This window comes from Patella vulgata, chromosome 1 (genome assembly GCF_932274485.2).
Source record: "Patella vulgata chromosome 1, xgPatVulg1.2, whole genome shotgun sequence".
NCBI classification, from domain to species: Eukaryota; Metazoa; Mollusca; class Gastropoda; family Patellidae; genus Patella; species Patella vulgata.
Window position 1 is genome coordinate 34,971,373 of NC_065879.2, and position 25,872 is coordinate 34,997,244.

General features: G+C 34.3%; 2 protein-coding genes across 2 annotated transcripts; one reads left to right on the forward strand and one right to left on the reverse strand.

Moving 5' to 3' along the window:
* Positions 1–1,100: 1,100 nt before the first annotated feature.
* On the forward strand, positions 1,101–13,114 carry LOC126810156 (amine oxidase [flavin-containing]; the record flags this gene model as incomplete). The annotated part of the gene is made up of 10 exons (XM_050535150.1): positions 1,101–1,244; positions 3,129–3,192; positions 3,519–3,607; positions 4,395–4,554; positions 4,996–5,092; positions 5,616–5,727; positions 8,548–8,645; positions 9,829–9,940; positions 10,154–10,216; positions 10,548–13,114. Coding segments are annotated over 10 exons (1,083 nt in total), but the record flags the coding sequence as incomplete, so codon positions are not given.
* A 1,925-nt stretch (positions 13,115–15,039) lies between these two features.
* Positions 15,040–25,622, reverse strand: LOC126823946 (mannose-P-dolichol utilization defect 1 protein homolog). Its single transcript, XM_050553037.1, has 5 exons — positions 25,550–25,622; positions 18,384–18,449; positions 16,678–16,810; positions 15,728–15,932; positions 15,040–15,268 (listed from the first exon to the last, which is right to left on the reverse strand). The coding sequence occupies exons 1-5, from the start codon at positions 25,605–25,607 to the stop codon at positions 15,044–15,046; spliced, it is 687 nt and encodes a 228-aa protein (XP_050408994.1). The 5' UTR covers positions 25,608–25,622; the 3' UTR covers positions 15,040–15,043.
* Positions 25,623–25,872: the final 250 nt, after the last annotated feature.

Here is a 25,872-nt window from a genome sequence, read left to right on the forward strand (position 1 = left end):
TATAGAAGGACAACTCATGTTTGTCATGTTTGACGTCACTTCCCGTTACACAACTCCCGTAGCAATGATCTCTGTGTTAAATTATATTTGGGATGTATTTAACGAGCTCTATCACATATTTTATAATGACTGACACCAATATTGTCCTTTAAGTATAGATTTATAGTGTGCATGACATTTTGTGAAAGGCCCAATATAAGCGGCAAATATAGAATACTCTCCATTGTTTATTATAATTAGTATCTGACATGTATGTACATCTATTGTTTTACTTATCACCTACAACAATTATATTGTATTGGAGAAGACTCCTTTATAAGTTTTAGTAACTTTTATCCGATCCATTTACTTTAAAGTAATAAAATATGGTTAAATCAGATGAAATGCTATAAAATTTAGAATCATGGGATCCAGCAAAGTTTATTGAAAGTGTGATTCACACACCAATCTTAAATAAAGTACATGGTTGATTAGAGTAACTCTTGTTACACTAGTGTTCTGATGAATACACATGCTTTCCATGTTTCCCTCAAAGTTCAATATTTGTAATTTCAATAATTCCAAATGTATTATTTAAGAATTTATCATATCGAGAAACACTTCTGCACTCTATAAATCATCAGACATGTAACATCAATTTAATTTTCGGTAATGGGATTTCAGGTATAACAATTTAGATTGTATGATACCTGCTAAAGTTTGTTTTTGCATTTCTATTCTTATATAGATGGTGATGCACTTGATTGTGATTGCTTTGGGCTGCCGATAGACTTGGTCGCTTGCCTGTAACTTTACAAACATAAATAAATAGCAGTACCTTAAATGAAAGATATACCAAATGAATTGATAGTTTTTTGTGTCTTATTTTCCCAAACCACTAACAATTTTACATAATTTTTTGGTCTGAAATATTATTTGTTTTATTTATAATGACCTGTTAAAAAGTTAATTTGTTGTTTTAAGAAAGATAAACGTTACATTCAGTGGAGGTGCCTGAATATCAAATTCTTTCATTTGCATTGCATACTCTGAAACTCAACACTTCTTATGAAATATTCTTTGGTACAAATCCCTGATAGCTATATTATTATATTGGTTACAGTGGTGGTGATTTTTGGGCGTTAGATCATGTGCGAATAAATCTATGTTGTGAACCATGTGAAATATCATTATTGTGGTGTTTGTGGTATACTAAAAGTGCTGCCGGCACAAGGCGAATAAATGCTACAGAAAATGGTGCACAGGTATATACATGTAGGCAGTGTAATATAAATCCTTTTCCTTTAGATATATAAACCTGTTTCCATTAGCTTAAACGTTATATTGTGTATAAACATAATGATGAATGGGAGGTGTACTGTTAAAAGTAAAATCGGGCCATGCCACGTGCAAACATTATTGAATTAAGTATTGACCATATGTTATAACTTTGAAGCATAGTTTCATATTCTAGTTGTCAAGTGGTTTAATCCCCATAAGCATCTTAACATCGCATATATTTTTCAAATTTTACGTAGAAATATCATTCCTCTGCATTTCATTCAATAACATTAACAGAAAACATTGAGGAAAATCGGATTGAGTGGGTGAAAATATTAAATAGACAAATCAAACCTGTCAAGATGTTATTGTCCTTTAGAATGTTTAGATAGAATAATTTGGCAGGGTAGAACTTGAACTTTTATTAAAGGCGAAGCAAAAAGTTTGCTATGGCCAAAAACATATATACGTATAGAAATAGTATGCATTGTAATTTAGTAATCTTTTCCCAGTATTAAAAGTACACTGTCTTGGGAGAATGCTTTAATACTTGGTCATGAGAATAATGTACAGTAACCCCACATGTGGCATGTTCATAAAATTTTTTCTGTAAATGCTTAAAGAATTATTTTCTCTCTGCTTTAGCTTCAATGCATGCTTTATTGTGCTCTCTTCTTTTAGATAATTTTCTTCCATTAATGTTACACATCAGTACATGTATTTTTAAAACAGTAAACTGAGTGTGTTTTTAAATTATTTCCTGTAAAATTTACATACTTGTATGATAATCTTATTAACAGAGACGTAGTGTCATTTAAACAGACTTGTAATCTTATTTAAACAGGCATTATGTAAGCGCTAAATCTGCCTATTGCAGGTCTTTCTTTGGACCTTAAATGTTATATAAATTAATTAGACATTTACAAACATGACAAGGCCATAATCAACTCTAGATGCCATTGGATGGCTCTGATTTTAAGTAAATTAGAACGGATTTGCCATTTAATGATTTAATTTAAAAACCGAGAAGTGAGTCTTAAGACTAGAATGACCAGTATGGTATTTTTGTTCAATGTACACATCTTGTTAAAACTACAACCATTGATAACTTCTCTCAAAATAAAGTAATTTGAATGGAATTTTCAATATATTCGCCAGCTCTTTATCTAAATCTTACATAATTCTCCTTTAACAGACTTGTATTCTTATTTAACAGACCTGTTATCTTATTTAACAGACCTGTAATGTTATTTAACATACTTTTAATCTTATTTAACATACTTGTAATCTTATTTAACAGACTTGTAATCTTATTTAAAGACTTGTAATCTTATTTAATAATCTTATTTTTAGAGAGTAGTACAGTACAGCACTCCTCATACATTTTCTTATATTTCTACAAAATAATGTTGAACTTAAACATACATTATGCAAGAGCTAAATCTGCCTATTGCAGGTCTTTCTTTAGACCTGAAGTGTTATCTAAATTATTAATTAGACATTAATTAACTTATCCAGCCAATAATAACTCTCGATGTCATCGCTAGCCTGCGATATTTACTGGATTAGGATCTGAGTTGCTGCTCGTCTTTCATCCATGATTAGATCACGAAATTGATAATCGAGACTATGTTTTTTTATTGTACCAACTTTAGTAATGATGATCGAGGCAAGGCCAAAAACTCAATCGCTAAATTCTCGGTTCAGAGTGGATCAATTTGACTGAAATTTTCAGCAAATAACCTTTACATTATCTAGTTTTTAACTATTATAGTGATCAATCAATTAAATAAGACATGTGACTTTTATTTTTGTGTCTAAGACTATTTTTATTTGAGCAAAATGGGATCTTTTTTTTCTATTTTAAGGAAAGAAAGTTTGTTGGTGGATCACAACAGATCAGCATTAAAATGGCTCAAAAGATTGGTAAAGGTGAGTTGTCTCTAGGAATTTAAATATTGTTCTCAACAATAAGTCCAGCTCAGAATTCTGTTCACCACGTTTATAACTGCACATCTCCTTTGGCCCAATATTGCTAAAGATCTCCGTCTCATTTGGCCCAATATTGACAAAGATCACTGGTACTGGTAGCTTGTTTATAAATGACGTGTTGAATGCCTTAAGAGTTCAGAATACTAACAGTAATTACCCTGTCAAATTAGTTGGAGCAGAACGGTAGGACGTCAAACCCCATTTCATTTCATTTCCATGTACTTATAATAACTGTACATGTATATATATGTATATATATATTTTAGATCATGTATTATTAGAAAGACCTGTTAGTAAAATAGAACAAAAAGAAAAAGATGTTATAGTATATGATCTTAATGGTAATACTTATACAGTAAGTACAAACTAGTTGTTGACAGTCTAGGTGGTGAGGGATTGAATGGTCCATCACATTGGTGTAAGTGTTGGGAGATTGACACCCATGTTTGTACATATTAAAGTATACCTTTTGTCAGTCCCAAATATTTGTTAAAGTAGGTAAGTTTCTAACTCAATATCACCTAAAGTTTTCGACATTGAAAACACAAATTATTTGTCAATTTAAATCAACATTGATGTTGTGATCTTACCGTGCGAATATGGGCTTCTAATATTCAATATTTACGACAAAATATATCATTGGTACACGAACGAAGCTAGACATATTTCACAAGTCATGTCAAACTGTGATGTCATATTCTTATCTGGAGAGCATGCGCAATAGATACTATTGCCATTCGATTGAGACTTCTGGCGTATTTCGCTGTCAAATATAACTCATTTGAAATGAGTAAAAACGGAAACGATTGATAGTAAATCAGTTTATATATATTCATATTACATTATTATATGCGTTGCGACCCATTTTTGTCAATTTCTAGGTCTCAAATACCGGTATTAGCGATTTACCTCCATTAAGTGGATGTTTACAATGAGTTAATTGTTTCTTGATGCCTCACCAGTCCTGAATATCCACATTCATATAGTCACTAGCCAGTCATAAAAAGGAAGTCGATCAATATTTCTCAGATTTACTGCCTGTCATTAAATCTCATGACCTAGTAAGCACTAACAGTAGTTCATATTTTTGTAGTATTATTTACAAACATTAATATTGTATTGCAATATTTAATATATTTCAGGGAAAATATGTAATTATAGCAGCTCCATTACCTTTACAAAATAAAATAGTTTATGAACCACCTTTACCAGGGTTACGTAATCAGTTAATACAGAGATTACCCATGGGTTCAGTTATAAAAACATTTATGTATTATAAAACACCCTTTTGGAGGGAAAAAGGTAAACTGCCTTCTTACGTTTAACAGTAATAATGTACTGTGATGTAATTTTATGTATTTTGACCGGTAGAAAGGTTATTCTGTAACTTACATTTCATTATCTCAATATTCTCATTAGCTGCAGAATTATTTTTGTGCTAGTACATTAAAATTTACATTTCACTTTCCTTGTTTTAACAAAATGAAGTGGGGAGGTATAAAAGGCAAAAAAACTTCGGTGGAAGCGGACATAAAATCAACTATTTAACAACCACAATAGGTTATAACGATTCGACACTTGGCCAAACTAAGGATCAAGCATTTAGCTGATCGGGTGATGGATGATTAGATTTCTAGGTTTATGTGAATCAATAACTGACATATTGTTTGTTTTTGTTTATTTCTAGGTTTATGTGGTTTAACCACTATAGTTGATGTATTGTCTGTTTTTGTTTATTTTTAGGCTTATGTGGTTCAGCAGCTATAGATGATGATGGTGCACCTATTGGTTTTACGTTAGATCATGTTCATCATGATGGTTCTCATCCAGCTCTCATGGGGTTTGTACCTTTTCTCATTACACAAGTAATTTAAAGCCATCAGTAGAAAAAAGATGTAACATTTGCTGTCACTTTAATCTATAAGGTACTTTAAAAGTCCTGATGGGCCATTTTAAGCAATAGGAATAACTTGCAAACTACAATATTCTGGAAGATGAATCTCTTATATGAATTATCAGTCCAATTCTGATCTAATCTGATTAAAATGCAAATCTATACAAATGGTCTACACTAAATGAAGATCTGACCAGTTGTAGTGGAAGGTCGCATCAGACATCGATTAATCAATCAGCTTTGACATTTCTAGTGGTTTACCCACAGTTCTGCGTATCACACACCAAGAACTCGGCGTAACAGACCGTTGCATTGGCTAATCGCTTACTTCAAACAAAACGTGGCTTATATAACAACTTTTCCAGATCCTAGTGTTGTGAAGACAAGTAAAACAAAATTTTGAACTATAAAAAACAAAACTAAATAGGATCTGTGTTTTAATAAATTGGGAAAATTTATATATTTCCAGGTTCATATTAGCTGATAAAGCTAGAAAATATATAGATATGACTAAAGAACAAAGAAAAATTAAAATTGCTCAGCTCTATGCTAAAGTCTTTGAATGTGAAGAAGGTTTACATGTAAGTCTTAATTCTTTAAAGTAAAGTGATGCAGGACGGAGGGGCTGACAAAGAAAGCTGTCTAGTCGTTTGGATCTGACGAAAAACTGAGGTCCCGTGTACACATTGGCGTGCATGTAAAAGATCCCTTGACAGTTGGAATTCGATATAAGAGTAGGCCATAGTGCCGCTGTCCGGGCAAAATTTCCCTCATAGCACACTGCATGGCGTATGCCCGTCTTCATTAGCCCAGTTCGGAGCAAAAAAGTAGGACGTTAAACCCCATTTCATTTCATTTCTAGATATACCAGTAAATATTTCTAGTTTATGAGAGAATTGATTTAAAATAGTCTACTTATATTGAGCTCTATCCTATCTTTAATAGAAGGCTTGATCACGCTTTAACTCAATATTTTAAATTGTCAGCCTTCAGGGGACTATTGATCATTTGTGCAGTCATTGTTCTAAGGGTTTTTCGTATATCAGTGTAATCACTCGCATCAACATCCACATATCAATTATTTTGGTCATAACACAAATCAAATCTCATCTTCGTGGGATGTTGTCATTATCAAAACCTCATCAAATCGTTGTAAATACTCCACAACAATCTATCCTTTTACCATTTGTATTTATTTCAGTGAAAGGGGTCGTTGATAACATTTCATCAATTTGCATTTTCTTGCAACGTTTGTATTATTAAAACCCACTAATCATTGTGTATACTCCACAACAACTTATCCATTAATCAATTAGTCAATTTTTTTAGGTTAATTGGTATTATTACTTATTAGCGTACAATTAAATCAGATTACCATTAGGTACACGTAATTAAGTTACATCCCTGGTTTGTCATCATTAACTTAGCATTGTGGTGTACATGTATATATTGTCCTGTCATATTTTCATTTTTTATCATAGCTTGATAATGACTAGAGAAGCCTAGTCGAAACGTCGCTCAGTAAAAAGCAGTAATTGTATTCCATAGAATTGTGACCTGTATATTGCAAGTGCAGATCTGGAGGCGAGGTGATTCTTTGCATCAATGAAATTGAATCACAATGTAATCCTATTAATTCATAATAAAAATTGACCTCAAATGGGGTGTTGGATTTCTCTCTTTAAAAAGCTCAGTGTGTATGTATGCCAACGTAATTTGGAGAGGATGAATGAAGGCATTATACATTGTCAACTGTTAAATTTCCTTAACAGGAACCTGGCAAATCTGCAAAAATTCCTGGATCACCGCTAGTCTGTAGGCTAAAAAATAACTTATTTCATAGCCTACAGACTATCGCGGTGAAAACGTTAGCATGAAAATGTATTTTTATTTTGCCATCTTTAATTGGCTATAAAACTTAACCTTCCATTAATTTACATAGTCTATGTGTATTTAAAACATAGATATGACGTCACCCTTTGATGTTTTTAACCAGTATATAGGAGAATGTACGCTTTTCTTAAACAATCGTCTATTATTTATAAAACTGTCCATTATTTATTAAGAATAATTGGCAGGTTTACCAATAATAGACACTTATCTGAAAAATGAACATGTATTTTGGGATAATTTATTCTCTGAACAAATTAAATTACAGTACATGAAATTACTATAAAACAGCATAGTTACCGAAATGTCACATGACCGAATGTTGATTTCACGTGTTTGTCTACATAAAGAATCCCACTTAAATCCGTCGGTTATATGTCACGTGTCCGTTTAATAGTACGTTCGGCAATAGATTGATGATATGTTTTTATACGCCCACATTTTCACACCTTCTTTGTGGACACTCTACAGGTCATAACTTGAAATATTGGTATATATCCCAAAGATCTCGGTTCCTTTCGATATTGGCTTGTATGGGACCATAACTTCATGGATTATGGCCCCTGATTGTACACACTATAGGTCACAATTTTTAGTCCATTTTGATGAAACTGAACGTGTGTTTATAACCCAAAGATCTCGATTCCTTGCGATATTGGCGCATATCGGACATAACTTCCTGGATTATGGCCCCTGATTGAACAAAAAAATGTGTTTTGAGCCTGTGAAACCTATACAGGTCACAATTTTTATCCGATTTTAAAAACCACTTATATCAGAGTATATATTAAATTTAAAATCAAAATTTGGACGGCTAGTACCCTCCATATTAACCACAATAATAAGAATGTTATCAATGTTTAAATCATTTTCGTGAGCAGCCTTCCATCACAACTTTGACGGCTATTATCCCCCATATGAAGAACATCACAATTTTTATGGCTATTATCTTCCATATCGAGTTCATTACCAAATGTAATCAGTATCCAAATTCTTATCACATATATTCTCATTAGTAATATTTGTTTTCGACTGTGTTATAAACATGTCGTCTCCATGTCGAATATTTTGGACTGTCTGTGTATGCTTGCATTGTATGACTGGAGTGTTTTGTCACATGCATTCATGTGCAGATGCATGTTGTTTTAAGAATATATCCATTATTTTGTTGCTTGTTCTTTTAGAAAACTACCCATTATTTGTATCTCTATGGTGCTATGTTTTAGGTTTGATAATAGCCTCAGACTGGCCATTATGTGAATACAAAGAAAAACTTCGGGGCTAACGCCCCTCAGTTGTTCTTTCTATTTACATAATGGACAGTCTGAGGCCATTATCCATCACGTAATCTCTTCATTATAAATGACGGACAATTTTTACTTTTTTCCCCAATCAGATTGAATCAATTTTTCACATGAAACATGATTATTTTATGCATGTTTTAAATCAAATAGTTCCAAACATTTTCTCTTTGGCAAGTTGTTGTTATGATTATGTATGTTTTGTTTCAGCCAGTACATTATGAAGAAAAGAATTGGATGGAAGAACAATGGTCAGGCGGTTGCTACACAGCCATGATGCCACCAGGTTTTATCACTAATTTTGGAAAGTATGTTGATTCTGACCCAACTATAATCTGGTTAAGTGTTGGCGTATAAATTTATTATAATTAACTTTCTGGTCAAGTCAAGTTTTACTCAGTTGGTCCTTGGGAGATAAAGAATCAAAATTTTTTCTGACTTGCATGGAGATAAACCGTGTTTGTTTATTTGACTAGATGATAAACTCTTGTAAAGTTTGCCATGGAGATAAACCCTTTTAGTTTGTCTGACTGTCCAATTTCTCTGCTGATTTCAATAAACCTGGATAGTCTACAGGGGCAGATCCAGAGGAGGATTTGAGGGGTACATAAAAAAACCCTTGTAAAACAACACTCGAATTTGAGTATGACCGAGTGAAATTTTTCCGGTTAATGTATGATATTCGATTGTTCTTTATCTTGGGCGCCTTAATTTGGATATGACAGCCACCGATAGCTCTGATTGTTCCGGGAGATTTACAATATTCAGCAAAACGACAGAAACTTCTCGCCGTCCATCGGGTAATGGCCATTGAATAGTTGTTTTCATTTGAAACTCTGTGGCATATACAGTGCGTTGTTCATTTAGATATTCCAAATCTATCAGATGGTGAGTGAAATGCCACAGAAACACCATTGCTTGTTTTGGAATTGTAACTGGTTTGTGTTCATAGCTTTGCCCTCCTGACTGCAATTCTGGTAAGCCATGGAGCTCGTTAACAAAGTTATCAAACGTTACATTGGTTAAACGAAAGTGTGATTTAAAGTCTTCTACTGATTGTAGAGTCGGACTATGTTCTGCATAATATTCTTTTGCTTCTCCGGATTTAATAGTTCCAAAAAGATGCCAATGAAAAAGTCAGTATCAATTGTTTGACGGCGTTTATCTTCCATTTTGATACCCAAAGAAAGCGCTGCCCCGTTCGATTACCCATCCCCACTGCGCATGTTGAAACGTACTTAAGGATACTGGTGGAGTAATCCCGGACCAAGGGCTTGAACACATGGTTTGTGTTAAAGGGAGATAAGCCTGCCAAGTCTCTTTTTCTCCCAAATTGGCATTAAACCCAGTTATTATGACTGGTTGATAAACCCATTTGGTTTGTCTCTGACTTTAAGAAAGATCCAGGTAATTTATCTGACTGGAAACCAACTAGTTGAGTCAATTGTTTGGTATTAAATGTAGACTATATTTTAAATTGTTTATGAACAGGGAAATACGACGTCCAATAGGTAAATTATATTTTGCCGGAACAGAAACAGCTACTCAATGGTCAGGTTATATGGAAGGTGCTATACAAGCTGGAGAGAGAGCAGCAAGAGAGGTTTGTATAATGGTTTGGTTTTAGGTCTCCTGTTTTGTCATATTTACCCGATAAGCCATTGTGAGTAAATGTGCAATAAAACATTTTGAGAATCATTTAATAGTAAACTGCATACAGCAAAACTAAAATGACATTATTCCAAAGGAATGTATATTGTTATCTACTACTCTAGCTATAATTGTATTCAATATTTTGTTTTTTCTCTACCTTTAGATACTACATACATTAGGAAGGTTACCGTATGATCAGATAAATCAAGATGAACCTCAAGATGTGGTAATTTCATACTTTACTTGTTTATTGAATATTGATTTTGCTGTTGGGCATTTTCATTTAGATGGTCATGTTTATTTTAAAATGGTGTTTGTTATGTAAAACTGCATACCATTTGCTTCATGTAAATCACAATTTGTATGAAATCTTTTCTTATACTTCTAAAGGAAATAACTAATATAGTGCAATAATTGCTGTCATTAGAGAGGCAATAATAATCAATATGATTAATCATGGTTTCATGTATTATGAAACTTCCACACAGGTATTTTATTTTCATTACTGAAAACCTGGATTTATGAAATCAAAGAGAATGTCTTTTTCTTATTTACAGGAAGTGAAACCCAGACCATTCAATCGTTCATTTTGGGAAAAGAATGCACCATCAGTCCCTGGCTTCCTGCGTCTGATGACGTTTGGGACTGTGTTGTCCATAGCAGGAGCTGGTGCTGTTTATTATCATAAATATATCAAATAATTATTTTTAATAATAATTAAAAATAATCAATTAATTAATTATTTTTAATCATTAAAATGAATTAAACAGATGTGACCTGTGGTATTCTTACCATGGTTAATATTTAGACCATCTAAAAGAATTGTATGTTTCTTAAACAGTAGGACGTTAAACCCCATTTGATTGATTCTTGGACCCCACCTATTAATGCCATTGTGTGTTCCATTTTATCAACAATTTTAATGTTTAATTGGGCCTTATACATACCTAAAGTGCGTACTGAGGACATTTATTGAATTTTATTGTTTAAATTCAAAGCTAACCAAAAATGTACCAGTAATAAAAAAGAAAATCAGGCTTGGACAATTTAAAAACAGAAAAAAGGTTCTTACCTGCCTTGCCTATTTTTCAAAATTGTCTGAGAAACATGTCACTTTTTTTTAGATGGCCTTACATATCCCTGTTTTTCTTAATTCATACTGGCATTATTAATTATGTACTTATGTTCAAAGATCGAAGTGTTTGTATTTACTTCCCCTAAAAATCTAAAAAATGGGGATGTATGATTATTAAAGTATAATAATAAAAATGTAATAATGGTATCTAGTGTAATAGAACGAGTAAGATATCAGGTGTTCTGCATTGATCTAAGTTGTTAAATTTTCTTTTAATGTAATGATTATGAGAGTTGAAAGTATTATTATTTTTTTATGAATAGTTGTTATAACTGATCTCTTGAATGTTTCTCTGTTGTAAGTTTCTTTTACAGTATATGATTATGCGATTATTATGATTAACATAGTAAAATATGATTATGAGATTATTAACTGTATACAAACGGTTACAGGTTTGAAACATGACGTTTTACCCCACCTCCAAGTCTTATTGACTGGAATTTAATTATCAGTGCTCTAATGACCATTTTCTGACTGGCCACCAAATGAGGTACAAAATGCAAATATATGATAACTAGCTAGACCTTGTTATGGAAATAAATTTGTGTTAAGAAATATAGGATCATTAGTATTTTGTTTAATAATAAATGTACACACCAATCTGTATAATATTTCATCAGATCATAATAATAATTGTATTATAATAAGTGTAGTCTTTGTAACAAACATCTATATTTCTAATATTTTATATGAATTCTTATTTTTGATGGTGTTGTTTAAAATAGTGAGATGTACTGTGTATGAAGGGGTGGTGTGCTAAGGTTTTTTTTTAATTATTATTGCAACTTTTTTTTATACGCCTACATTTAATGTGGACGTATATTGTCATTTCCGTCTGTCCATCCACAATTTGTTTGTGGACACGTACTCTACAGGTAACAATTCTTATCCGATTTTGACGAAACTTGAAATATAGGTTTATCTCCAAAAGATCTTGGTTCCTTTCGATATTGGCATATATCGGATAGAAACTTCATGGATTATGGCCCCTGATTGTACAAAAAATCACGTTTTTAGCTTGTGGACTCTAGAGGTCATAATGTTCATCTGATTTTGATGAAAATTGAAATGCATGTTTATAACCCATAGATCTTGGTTGCTTTCGATATTCGTGCATATCGGAACATAACTTCCTGAATTATGGCCCCTGATTGTACGAAAAATCGTTTTATTAGCTTGTGGTCCCTCTAGAGATCACAATTATTATCCGATTTAAAAAACGTAGGAATATATCACCTTAACACTGTAAAGTTGGTTGAGTTTGAATTTCGTGAAAGTGGGACCAAAACTGCTGGACAAAATGGCCACTCCTCGTACGCAAACAGTGTAAAAATATGGTATGTCAAGGTTGTGGACACTCTAGAGGTCACAATTGTGATCCGATTTTGATGAAACTTGAAATGCATGTTTATAACCCAAAGATCTCGGTTCATTTCGATATTCGTGCATATCGGACCATATCTTCCTGAATTATGGCCCCTGATTGTACAAAAAATCACATTAATTTTTTAAGCTTTTTCTCTGTCCATCTCTTGCAAAATGTGGGCTTATCTTGCATGGCAACCGCTTGTTTTCTTTTAAAATTTTGCACCTGCTAAGAATTTTTGGCTCGCCTGGTAGGCACCCACCCCAACACACTACAACACTGACTATGGTTAATAGTATGATTTAAATAACGTTGTCACCATTTGATTTTATACTGGAGCAGGTTTTTTTTATTATTGTACAATCTAAGGATATTGTTTTCTAAGATATGTTTATTATTGTGGATTTACATCATTTGTCATGTAGATAATCTATGATTAGATTTGTTAGATTTAATATAATTGTTATAATAATATTGTTTGATCAGAATACTTTGTCTTTTTTTTCAAGCATGTTTCCTTCCTGTACTTTGGTCCTTTCCATACCATCGCCACAACTTCATTCCGTGATGACCATTATTTATGAGTAGTATTCCATAATTATTGATTAAAAAATAGAAAATAACCATGCTTTCATAATGTATCTGGAACTAGGGACCTGCGGTGGTTCAGTGAGTAAGACGTTGACTCGCTAACCAGGAGATCCCGTGTTCAATTTCAGTGTTGGCCAAGAATGTTCATCAGGATTTTCTGCCGTGGTTCCCCCGTGTGAGAGGGCCTGGCAAGGGACACTGCATAGTTGGTTGGAAGGGAAAAAAACCAAGGTCCCGTGTACACATTGGCGTGAACGTAAAAGAACCCTTAACAGTTAGAATTCGAAATAACAGTAGGCTATAACCTGATGTCCGGGCAAAATATCCCCTATAGCACGAGTGCATGGCGTATATACCTGTCTTCATTAGCTCAGTCGGTGCAGAAAAGTATGACATAAAACTTCATTTCATTTCTATGGTACTGCAAGGTTGACAGATTTAGGGGTCAACCGGTTAGTTGGACACCTTTCAGGAATACTTTACTGAAACCACATGTACAATAATGATTGACCGATATTTCTCAGTTTAAAAAGATTATGTTAAGCAAATAATTTAAGTCTATATTAACCCCACCCCATATGCACTGAATTAAACTGGTCTGTAGCACCGAATATACCACCTTGATTATTATTCCCATTGATTACAGAAGTCCATTGCCTCCTACCTTGAAAAATTAACCTTTGGTTACATAAATATTTTCTGAATAATTATAATGAATGAGCACTTGATAAGTGCATTAATAAACCGGATCACACCTGCACCGTCGGCGCAGTGAACGTCGGATCATTGAGCAGACCCCAAATGTGGTGTAACTTGAAGGGACAGTCCCGAATTTCCCTGTAGACCGTAAATGAAAGTGGGGTTACGTATACAAATAAAACGCCAGATTGCCAAAGTTTCTGATTGAGCCTTTCAAATTTGATTGCTAAATTCAAAAGCCATTTAAGGTATTCATTCTGTTCTGTCTGGACAATCGGTAAGATTATAGAAATGCTTATCCAGATACATACATAGCGTGGAATTAGGGACTTTTGGCCACTCTCTCTTGGAAATTGAGTTTTGATTTCATTGAAACATTATCACAAGTTTCTGATAGCTGTACAAAATCAGGATAAATGTTTCTTATTCTTCCTCAATTGGATTCGGAAATAATGGATGCGGCATTGATTGATATCCATTTGTGGGAACAGGCCACTACATGGATATCAAATTATTTTTTTCGTTGACCGATGTAGGGGTCTTCGCCCTAGTTTTCATCTCCTTTATCGTTTTCTGACTATCTTCGGTCTTTTTTTAATCGTCGCGTCTATATATATAATTTGTTGATTCCCGAATACGACCTTGGTTTTTTGGGGGATCAAAGTATATATTACTGAGATATCGATTCATCATTTAACATTTGTGGAGTCGTTATCTCACAATGATTAATTGTGTTTCAATGTCCTTTATCGAGAATGGGAATGGGTAAAAAATTATAACGCATAAATGAAATCGTACTAATTTTTGCATTCCCCACTCTTGATGGATAAATGATGTCGTCGGAAGCGTCCGTTCACATTTCTAAAGATCTCAGATAGGTTCGATTGTGGCACACATTTTTTATTCGATTTTTATAAAACTTAAAATATATGTTTGTTATACCCCCTAGGTATAACTTCTTGGATTATTTCCCCTGCCTTTGACGCATCACCAGATCTCGGATGGGTTGGATTTTGGTGCGCTTCTGTCCGTAACTTCATGGGTTATGACCCCTGCCTTTTACTCAGAATGTGTAACAAAGTTTGGGGCCCCCTTGAGACAAAGCATACCAAGGTTGTGGAACCTCTAGATAAATATATCGGTATATTAAGGATTAATTGGATTTCCGTTAAAACTGGCCCTCGCCTTTACGCATGATGGCAACCGTTTTTGAAGTGTATCAAACATTTTGCCTGCAAACTAAAAAAAAGTATAAAACTATATTATTTATTTTTTAATTTTCTTCTACGTTTGTAATACACAGTTTGGCATGATAATATTGTGTTCCAAAAACAGTTCTGGCTGTAATTTAACACAAGTAACAAATCCTTGGTTTCAATAGCAGTAGTTGTGAGTCGCCCAAACGCTCTCAAATTGACTAATAATGTAGTTGTTATGGAAACTTCACCGGCACCCTTGTGTTTGTAATTGGTGTATATTTGAACAATCTGAAACAAGACGTCAACGTTTAAAAGCAGTCTTTAAAAAAACTGAAACAGATCATAATTATAAGGGGGGCAATTGTAGACCAAGCTATTGCAATCTAGGTCCGGACTATTAAGGATTCCTCTCAATAATGGAATTGCTTTTGTTAATAGTCCTCCCACCCTTTCACCCCCGTTTGATGACGAAATGTTTGAGTTCACATTCATTGCCAGGATAGGGTGAATATTTACTAGTGTGCTATTTGTATGTTGTGTATCTCAATGCGGAATCCCATTTGGGTTGCTTCAATCCAACGACAGTTTTGAACACGCTAGAGCCGGTCAAAGAGAGGTGTATTAACATAAAAGGACTATGTCTATCATTTCTGTCTCCAAATCTGCGGCGCAAAATATTGGCCAGTAAAGATTTTCTTTAATAAAAAGTGTCTTTGTATACCAGAACAAAACAATATATATTCTTACCTTACTGACAGTAACTATTGGTAGATTTAAGGCTTTCATAAAGATAATACCTTGTGGTGGTACCAATGGTAGTAATAAAATCAACATAAAAGGAACATATAAAAACAGAAAACCCAGCATAAATGTTGGTCGTTTATTATACAACAATAACAAACAACTTAATATCAAATACTGGGCCATTAACAATATACTTTCACCCCATGTACTGAAATTAAAAAAAAAGACATGAAAAGATCTTTCGGGAAAAGTATGGGCTATTGAAAGGGTGTTTCCGTTTGTCTGTTACAAATTTTGGTGAATGTCTTGACTGAGGTCGATGATGATCATTTTCTCCTGAGGTCAAGTAGAGATATGCACTTTGTTTTGTGTAGAATGATATTTCTATTGATGAGCTATCACAATTCACACTATTTTTTAAAAATATTATTAGTCTACCTCAATCAAATCAATGGACATGTTCATAATAATCCGGCTCAGAATATACAATCAGCCTCACTTAAAGACAATTACAACGGCTTGTTTAAACCAAATTTATTTGCATGCCCGGATGTCTGAAAACTTAATCAAACCTAACCAGATTTTTGGTCGATATTTTACTTTGTGAATATTACATAAACTCTGACGAAAAAGTATGACAAAATGACAGCATCTGTTATACCGACGTTGCATTTGTGATAAAGAGATTTAGTCCAAAGATATGTTACGGAAGATTACGAGCGTATTAGCGAATTATAATTTTAGAATACACCCCAGTTGAGATCTGGCGTAATTGATATGCCAGCATCAATAATACATGTAGTTTATTTTGCAGAATTCTGTTTCGTTTCTTTTTATGGTTTTATAATAGTTCAGATATATTTTAACATAACTATCTGGCAATCCATTGTTTTACAATATTTCAAATATAGTGTGTTTAACATAAATATCTGGTAATTCATTGTATCACTTACCTGAGTGGAAAATGTTTTTGTAGATTATAGGCTACACTGGTAGATGATGCTTGTAACATCAATATAACACTTAATGTACTAATACCCTCCCCACTCCTCTTACTTAAAACACGTAATATTTGGGGCCATTGTACTGAAAAATGAAGAAATACCATAAATATAATAAAACTAATTTATTGAATTCATTTCATATTTGAAATTCAAATGTTAAAGTCATATTAATGTCCAACAACGCAAGATGTCAAGCATCTTTTTTTTGGCATTTCTTGTATTCCATTTCGCACAAGCTTTACTGGATCGAACTATGTTAGATTACCATTTCTGTCTAACAAAGCATTCTTCTTTCCTATAATGCAGGGCCTTCTTAAAGGGTGTATGGCTCGACAAAAATGGCTCTAAAAACACATATTAATGTAATATGAATGAATGAAAAGTGATTTATATTCAATTTTTGAAAAAAATATTGTAATTTCTAACCAATCATGTTCGGTGAAATAATAATATGTGAACAGTTCAAATTGTACGGCAGTCGTTTACGTCTGGTTATATAGTGCATTCTGCACGTTTTTTAAAATTATTATTTTGTCGTTTGTTAATAAGCCTTTACTAATTACTTCCACAATGTGTTGTAGAATATGTTTTTATTTGTTCATTACAAAATGGCATCCGAAACCATATGGTACACGACTCGTGTATTGATTATTACATGGCAATGGTGTCTTAAATATTGACTATTAGGATCCCATATTTTCATGGCAAGATAACAACATCAATATTGATTGAAATTGATCAATATTGAATTCTAATTCGTGTTTTTAATTGTCCCATGAGCATAATACGTTATATTGTTCCAAGATTTGTGTAGATTACTCTTTGCTCTACATACGTTTTTTTGTAATATTTAATTATATCAACCATTTATATTTTTTCCCCTGTGAGTGTTTGCTTTGCCCGGGGGCTCTAATGCTGTTAAGACGACCCTGTCATAAAGGGGTGAATAACGGGGACCCAGAGAAAACTCACGAGGTTGGGCAGGCGATCCTACTCCTTGTCGCGTACAACCGTGGAATCGAAACCATGCCAGTTGACTCAATGACCTTATGATACAGCGCGCACGTGCTAACCATGGTGTGTATAAAAAACAATAGGCGATAAAGGGGTCTTTTCCAGAAGCCGTATATATTTCAAACTATGAATAATCTATTTGTCAGGCCAAAAGAGTTGTAACCAATATCTTATGTGCACTGAATTATTTATGAATATAAAATGGAAGAATTTCCTATTCACGCTAAACTACAATATAATATTATTTCAATTCAAGGAACATTGACCCTTCGAAGAACCTCGCATGTTGTTGGTAAAAGAGAAAGAAAATGATTTGACATGGAATTTTACAATATAGTTTCACTGTTCAGATTAGATAATTTCTATGCAAATTTGAAATAAGTCTGTCAATCTATCACAGAGATACATACTCTTTAACTTTCAACTTACTAACGTGTGAATCTTTCAGTAGTTTTCAAGAAATTGAATCAACGGCCGTTGGCCTGTTTTTAGATTTGAATGGGATATTACTAAAAAAAAAATGATAATGGTGATAACATTTCTTTAAAAACAATCTGACTGGAGTAGTAGAATAGTTACCAATGCCGTACTCGAGAAAATTCATATTTTTCAAAATTGATAATAAATATATATTTACTTACTTGTCGCCACTAGCACAATCAAAGCATAGCCCAGTATTTTACTAAATAGTTTTAACAAACACTCGTCTGTAAGCAGAAAAATACCATACGTTGATAGCAGGCTACAGGAATGGTACATAATAACCATAGGAATAATTCCTGGTATAAGACCAATAACATGCAACAACATTATCTGTAATAATATTATGTAAACACATCATTCCCAGCTCGCTAGTTCAAATCAAATCAGAAGGAATTGAGACGGTTCTCTTCGCTCTAAAGAAATAAAACTGCCCATACTATGTTATCCACGCGCTTTAAAAAGATAAATAAATAGCATCTCAATTTCTATTGTTATTACAAAACCGTTCAATCCTGTACATTTTGTTGGTATTTTAAAACTATAAACACAAACAAAAATAATTTCCTTAAAATTAATGTAAGGTACATGAACTTTTACAATCTTTGCAAGAATTTAAGCATTTTGTTTTCGCATTTGTGAGGTAAATAAAATGAGCGAAAGATTTAATATCGGGCAAAAGTTTGGAGTAAGAAGAGCGTCCGGAACTCACTTTTGCTTTCACACACCTCTACTGTATGTAACACAATACTTACAGACCTCTTTATCGTTCTGTATCAAACATTAAATTACTTATTTATCAACTATGAATGGATATTGGCCATAATATAAGATAATGTAATACTTGACATTGTCTGTAGATATACTCAATATCGTCTAGTTCAGTACATATCACTGAATCCTAAACAAATATTGTGATTGCTCTATATGATCAACTATCTTGTTTTGAAAGATATGATTTTTAGTTTGCTGGCATACCAATGATAAGATAATTCAAGATCACGTCCTCCAATCACCGTACAATGTGTATACGTAATAATAACTATAAAAGGTTTCGAGTTAAACGTCCCCTAAGATACAAGAACACAAGAAGTAAACATTTTTTTGCAAGATTTCTAATCTAATACTTCTGGTGAGAGGATAACATTAGGAAAACTTTGCAAGATTTGTGGGAAGGTCAAATACAAAGGATAGGGTCAAATATAATACAGTATTGCACAAAAGGGAGATAATTTCAACTAATTACGTGGATAAAATTACAACTATCGACGATTCAAATAAGAAATTTGAATATGGCTTCCACTACTATTCACAAGCTTTTCCGTGCACATAATATAGCCCTGGAACAGAAAGTCCCCTTAATGCTGAAAATGAGTATGGCTCTTTCTTCGGATGAAAATCTATAGTCTTCATCCTCACAGTCATAGGCGTACTAGCAGCTGCTCCCCACAACCCCACTCCAAACATAGCAGAAAATGCTAATTATCGAGCTTAGTCAGGGTATTGATGTAATGAAACTATACCAAATTTCATCACTCTCATTTAATTAGAACTAAAGTTATCGTGTCCCAAAGCATTAACCAATCAAATTTTCTTATCTCAGCTTACCGTAAGCAGAAAATGTTCATCTTCGAACCCCATGAAGGCATTAACCCAATAAACACTTTGATCACGTTTGAGCATTCCAGCTCAATTCGAAGAAGAGTTACTGTGTCCCAAAACAAAAAGTGTGACGGACAGACAGACAGACGTACAAACCAATTTTAATAGTCCCCTTCTTTTTTCGAAATGCGGGGGACAATAAGTACATGATGACGTGTATCATACATATTTACTTATTGTCTGCTCGATTTAGATAAACTTATCTCTTTGATGTGATGTTACAGCATGTAGACATCACGCCATATTTGACAACTGAATTAAAGTGTCTTAATCGGTAGAAACCAGTGTTAACCAATCATCTGCATATCTAACTACGAGAACCTAGCTAAAAACGTCGGGACATCCTGATGTGTTTGTTTGGGTGACTTTAGACTTAATTTTTTTATTAATGCATATATCATCTTAAAAATAAGATAATTATATACTATCTGACCCAGTGTAGTAACACAACTTTGGCTTATCTACAAATATTATTCAAGTTAATCAAGCTGTGTTTTTGACCGACTTGGTACCGCCACACTCGGCAAACCTCAGCAGATTCCAGTACCTTACAAGTAGAGTAACGGAATCTGCTGAGATTTGCCGAGTGGGTACCGCCATTCACAATAATTATGGTGCATTACTCATGTGCAACCCCAACAAGTTCTTTACTTGCGCATTTTAGGCCTAATTGGCTGCTGTGCATGACAAATACTTAGTCCCGCCTACATGTCGTTAAGACGTCAAACTTTTAATAAAGAGTTGAAAATTTAAGTCAAATTACTCTATTCTGATCGGAATTGTCACTGTTGGAAGTTTGGACTAGAAATAGGCAGTCTACAAGAATTGCCGATTGTTTGAACCACCTACATATTCTCGATTATCAAGTACACATTCTCAATGGCTATGATACCCTCGTTTAGTAGGCCTTTCATCGACTGTCTCTGGTAGTGGTCGGTCATTTAAATCCAAGCTGTATACTGTATCCAAGCCATATGAGGGTCACGGGGTTGATTTTGAGCTTGTAGTGTAAATAAAGGTCTAATAATTTCTATAATATCTGAAGCCTAAATAAAGACATGCAATAGGCAGATTTAGTTCTTGCATAATGAAATTTGAATATGGCTTCCACTACTATTCACAAGCTTTTCCGTGCACATAATATAGCCCTGGAACAGAAAGTCCCCTTAATGCTGAAAATGAGTATGGCTCTTTCTTCGAATGAAAATCTATAGTCTTCATCCTCACAGTCATAGGCGTACTAGCAGCTGCTCCCCACAACCCCACTCCAAACATACGGACAGTCAGATTTTCGGGCAGAATTTTTTATTATTATTATTAAAATAATAATCAATGTAAAGTAGTCACTCTGCTTTAACCGCGATATTTTTTCTGGCATCAAGTTGCTGTATTTACGGACTGAAATAGCAGGAAAAGCGGTCGTCTAATTTTCATAAATTATTTTTCAAAACATAATGATCCCAATTTATCCACAAATATCAGGTAATATATCACCTGTGATTGATCATTTGTATATTAAAAAGCCAACAGTGCGGCTGATGTCCCCCGCCGAAATCCCAAAACAAATAGATGACACATTTATCTTTTTCAAAAAACTGAGTATCTATACTTAGATTAAGCATAAAATGTTCACGACCAAACTAAGTCAGGGTTTTGAAGTACCCGGCAGTGAAACTATACACTAAGTTTCATCACCCTCCATCAATTAGAATCAAAGTTATCTTGTTCCAAAGAATCGACCAATGAAATCGCTTAGCTCAGCTTAGCAGGAAATTTCAAGACATTCACCTAATGAACATATACATCAAGTTTAAACATTGTTGTTATGTTCCAATCAATCGAATTGCTTATCACTACTTAGCCTAATAAAATCTTTTTCATCGTCATCGTCAAGGTATTGATATAAAGAATCTATACTCGAAATTTCATCGCTCTCACCCAAAGTTATCTTGTTCTAATCAAGTCATTCACCTAATAGACACCAACACTTAGTTTGAACATTCTACCTCAATTAGAAGGAGAGTTATTGTGTTCCAAAGTCTCGACCTATCAGACCGATGTCTCTACTTTGTCTAAGCAGAAAATGCTCGGCATCGAACATTTTTAAGGTACTGATGTAATGAAACTATACATGAAGTTTTACCAATCAAATTGCTTTTTGCTCTGCATACCAGAGCAGAAAATGCTCAATATCGAACTTAGTCAACGTATCGATGTGATACTCGCATTTAATTAGCACCAAAGATACTATGCCCCAAAGCATCAACCATTCAAATTGCTTATCCCGGCTTACCCCAAGCAGAAAATGCTCATCTTCGAACTTCATCAATGCATTCACCTAATAAACACCTACACCAAGTTTGAGCGTTTTACCCCAACTGAAAGAAGAGTTATTGTGTTCCAAAGCCTAGGCCATTCAAATTGCTTATCGCTCTGCTTACCCTGAGCAGAAAATGCTAATTATCGAGCTTAGTCAGGGTATTGATGTAATGAAACTATACCAAATTTCATCACTCTCATTTAATTAGAACTAAAGTTATCGTGTCCCAAAGCATTAACCAATCAAATTTTCTTATCTCAGCTTACCGAAAGCAGAAAATGTTCATCTTCGAACCCCATGAAGGCATTAACCCAATAAACACTTTGATCACGTTTGAGCATTCCAGCTCAATTCGAAGAAGAGTTACTGTGTCCCAAAACAAAAAAGTGTGACGGACAGACAGACAGACGTACAAACCAATTTTAATAGTCCCCTTCTTTTTTCGAAATGCGGGGGACAATAAGTACATGATGACGTGTATCATACATATTTACTTATTGTCTGCTCGATTTAGATAAACTTATCTCTTTGATGTGATGTTACAGCATGTAGACATCACGCCATATTTGACAACTGAATTAAAGTGTCTTAATCGGTAGAAACCAGTGTTAACCAATCATATGCATATCTAACTACGAGAACCTAGCTAAAAACGTCGGGACATCCTGATGTGTTTGTTTGGGTGACTTTAGACTTAATTTTTTTATTAATGCATATATCATCTTAAAAATAAGATAATTATATACTATCTGACCCAGTGTAGTAACACAACTTTGGCTTATCTACAAATATTATTAAAGTTAATCAAGCTGTGTTTTTGACCGAGTTGGTACCGCCACACTCGGCAAACCTCAGCAGATTCCAGTACCTTACAAGTAGAGTAACGGAATCTGCTGAGATTTGCCGAGTGGGTACCGCCATTCACAATAATTATGGTGCATTACTCATGTGCAACCCCAACAAGTTCTTTACTTGCGCATTTTAGGCCTAATTGGCTGCTGTGCATGACAAATACTTAGTCCCGCCTACATGTCGTTAAGACGTCAAACTTTTAATAAAGAGTTGAAAATTTAAGTCAAATTACTCTATTCTGATCGGAATTGTCACTGTTGGAAGTTTGGACTAGAAATAGGCAGTCTACAAGAATTGCCGATTGTTTGAACCACCTACATATTCTCGATTATCAAGTACACATTCTCAATGGCTATGATACCCTCGTTTAGTAGGCCTTTCATCGACTGTCTCTGGTAGTGGTCGGTCATTTAAATCCAAGCTGTATACTGTATCCAAGCCATATGAGGGTCACGGGGTTGATTTTGAGCTTGTAGTGTAAATAAAGGTCTAATAATTTCTATAATATTTGAAGCCTAAATAAAGACATGCAATAGGCAGATTTAGTTCTTGCATAATGTAGCCTATGTTTAACCTGGTTGAAACGCTTCGATTTAAAAGGGATGATTTGTAGGCCATACTTGTATGAGGTATGATAATATGTTTAATATGTTGGGTGTGGCAGAAATGTAATAAATAACAATAATCAATTGTCTTTTGAAGAAAAAGGGGACCATATTGCTTACTGAATTGAGACGTGATTCGCATCGGCATCTTCCAGAAAGAACTATATAGTACCATCTCTTATTTCGAAACAGACGTCCAAGGGTCGCGAGATGACATTTCTTATCTAATGCGTATCCGCCACTGCATGATTGATTTCGTGTAATCCGGAGGAACCATCAACTACCACGGCAGGTTTGCGCCCTTATACTCTATAGCTATTTTCGTTGTACCATTGAAATCTATACAACGCATATCAGGGGCGGATCCAAAAGGGCTGGTGTCAAATTGAAAACAACACCCGCATCAATGAAATTGAATCACAATTTGATCGTATTAGTTTATAATAAAAATTAACGTCAAACGGGGTGTTGGATTTCTCTCTTTAAAAGGCTCGGTGTGTATGCATGCCACAGGAATTTGGAGACGATGATGACATCATGCATTGTCAACTGTCAAATTTCCTTAACAGGAACCTGGCAAACCCCCTCCTGCAAAATGGGCACAAAACCAAACCCAACTTTTCTATAGTAAAATTGTGCGTAGAATACGTTGCCGTTTGAGGCGTTTGCGAGATATTCGGGGTCAAAGGTCAAGTGAGGTCATTTGCACTGAAAGTGAATGCGCAGCCATTCTTGTATTATGAAAACATGCTGAAAATGATCGAAAGTAATCACCCTTTCAATACAAATGTAAACTTGCTAAATTCACATTTGTTCCTTGTGACCCCGGAGGTCAAAAGGTCAAATTTTCAGTTTTTGTACTAGGAAGATTAAAGGCAATAAATGTCAGCGTAAAATATAAAAATGAAAGCGAAACCTGTTCTAATTAATAAATTTATCTTTATGTGGTCTTAGAACCGAACTTTTACTTTGGAACGTCGAAAAAGATCTTGTATATATAACAGAAACCAAACACTTCGAAACCCGTTTCAAAAATACGTAAAAACTGTCAAATAAAAGATCTTGTATATATAACAGAAACCAAACACTTCGAAACCCGTTTCAAAAATACGTAAAAACTGTCAAATAAAAATCTCTCCGATTTAGATTCACAACGATTGCTATGCATAAAGTTTCACGGGATCTCCCAGCGAGATTTCCAATTGTTAGTGGATGCAATGCAGAGGGCGTGGCAAGGACAGTCTCTTGTTGTTCGGATGGGACGGAAAACCCGAGATCCCGTGTACACGTTGGCGTGTTCCCCCCTTAGCAGGGACCTGGCTATGAACATCATACGGTTGTCGGGGTGGGGGGGGCAGTCACTTGTACGCATTGGCGTGCACGTAAAAGAACCCTTAGCAGTTGGTATTTTCTTAAAGGAGCCGAACATCTTTGTTTAAGGTCAAAATAAAATAAATAATTGGGTTGATTTGGTGTGTTATTTTGATTAGTCATAGGATACCAATCGGTTGTATCTAAACACTGGCTCTATGACAGATTGTCATTCCACAAAACAAATCAACACAAAAGATAAATTCTGGTGACAATTTAATTTTTGACCCAAAACAAAGTCTAGTCATTTAGGGACATGGATTATGGTTCCCTTTATTAATAAATATTTAACAGGTGTTGACCACTCATTTTGTAAGTAAAAAAAATGAGGTGTATCGTCCTACTTTTCTCCACCGACCGCGCTAATGAAAACGGGAATACGACATGCGATGTGCCATTTTTCCCGAACAACGACAATACGGTTTATACTCTTATTTCAAATTCCAATTTTTTTTTACGTACATGCCAATGTGAACTACCCGAACCACACGACACTGCCATTGCCAGTCCACCCTACCTGCAAAATAGACAAAGGCAAACCGCGCCGGAAGATCCCAATGAGCCTTCTTGACCATGGCCAAGAGCGAATCTGAGACCCCCTGGTTAGTGAGCCAATGTCTTACTCACTGAGTCACCACCGCGTAAATCTTCTAGTTCCACATCAACAGTTAGAGTCACAGGCGCCTGTAACGTGGAAAATTTTAAAAGATAACACCAAACTACGATGACGATTAAAAATTGTCCACGTGACTTGATGTTGATCCCAATTTAAAGTTCTAAAAACAATACTTACCATAGTGGATATTTAAATTTAAAAATAGTTCCTCTGCACATTCAGTA

Bases quoted from the DNA above. Each gene is read 5' to 3' on its own strand.
- LOC126823946 (XM_050553037.1), bottom strand. From the start codon at position 25,607: ATGGTCAAGAAGGCTCATTGGGATCTTCCGGCGCGGTTTGCCTTTGTC. The intron at 16,811-18,383 runs GTAAGTAAATAT...TTCATTTTTCAG, and splicing joins GATTGTGCTAGTGGCGACAA to TACAATGGCCCCAAATATTA. The intron at 15,933-16,677 runs GTAAGTGATACA...TTTTAATTTCAG, and splicing joins CAAAAACATTTTCCACTCAG to TACATGGGGTGAAAGTATAT.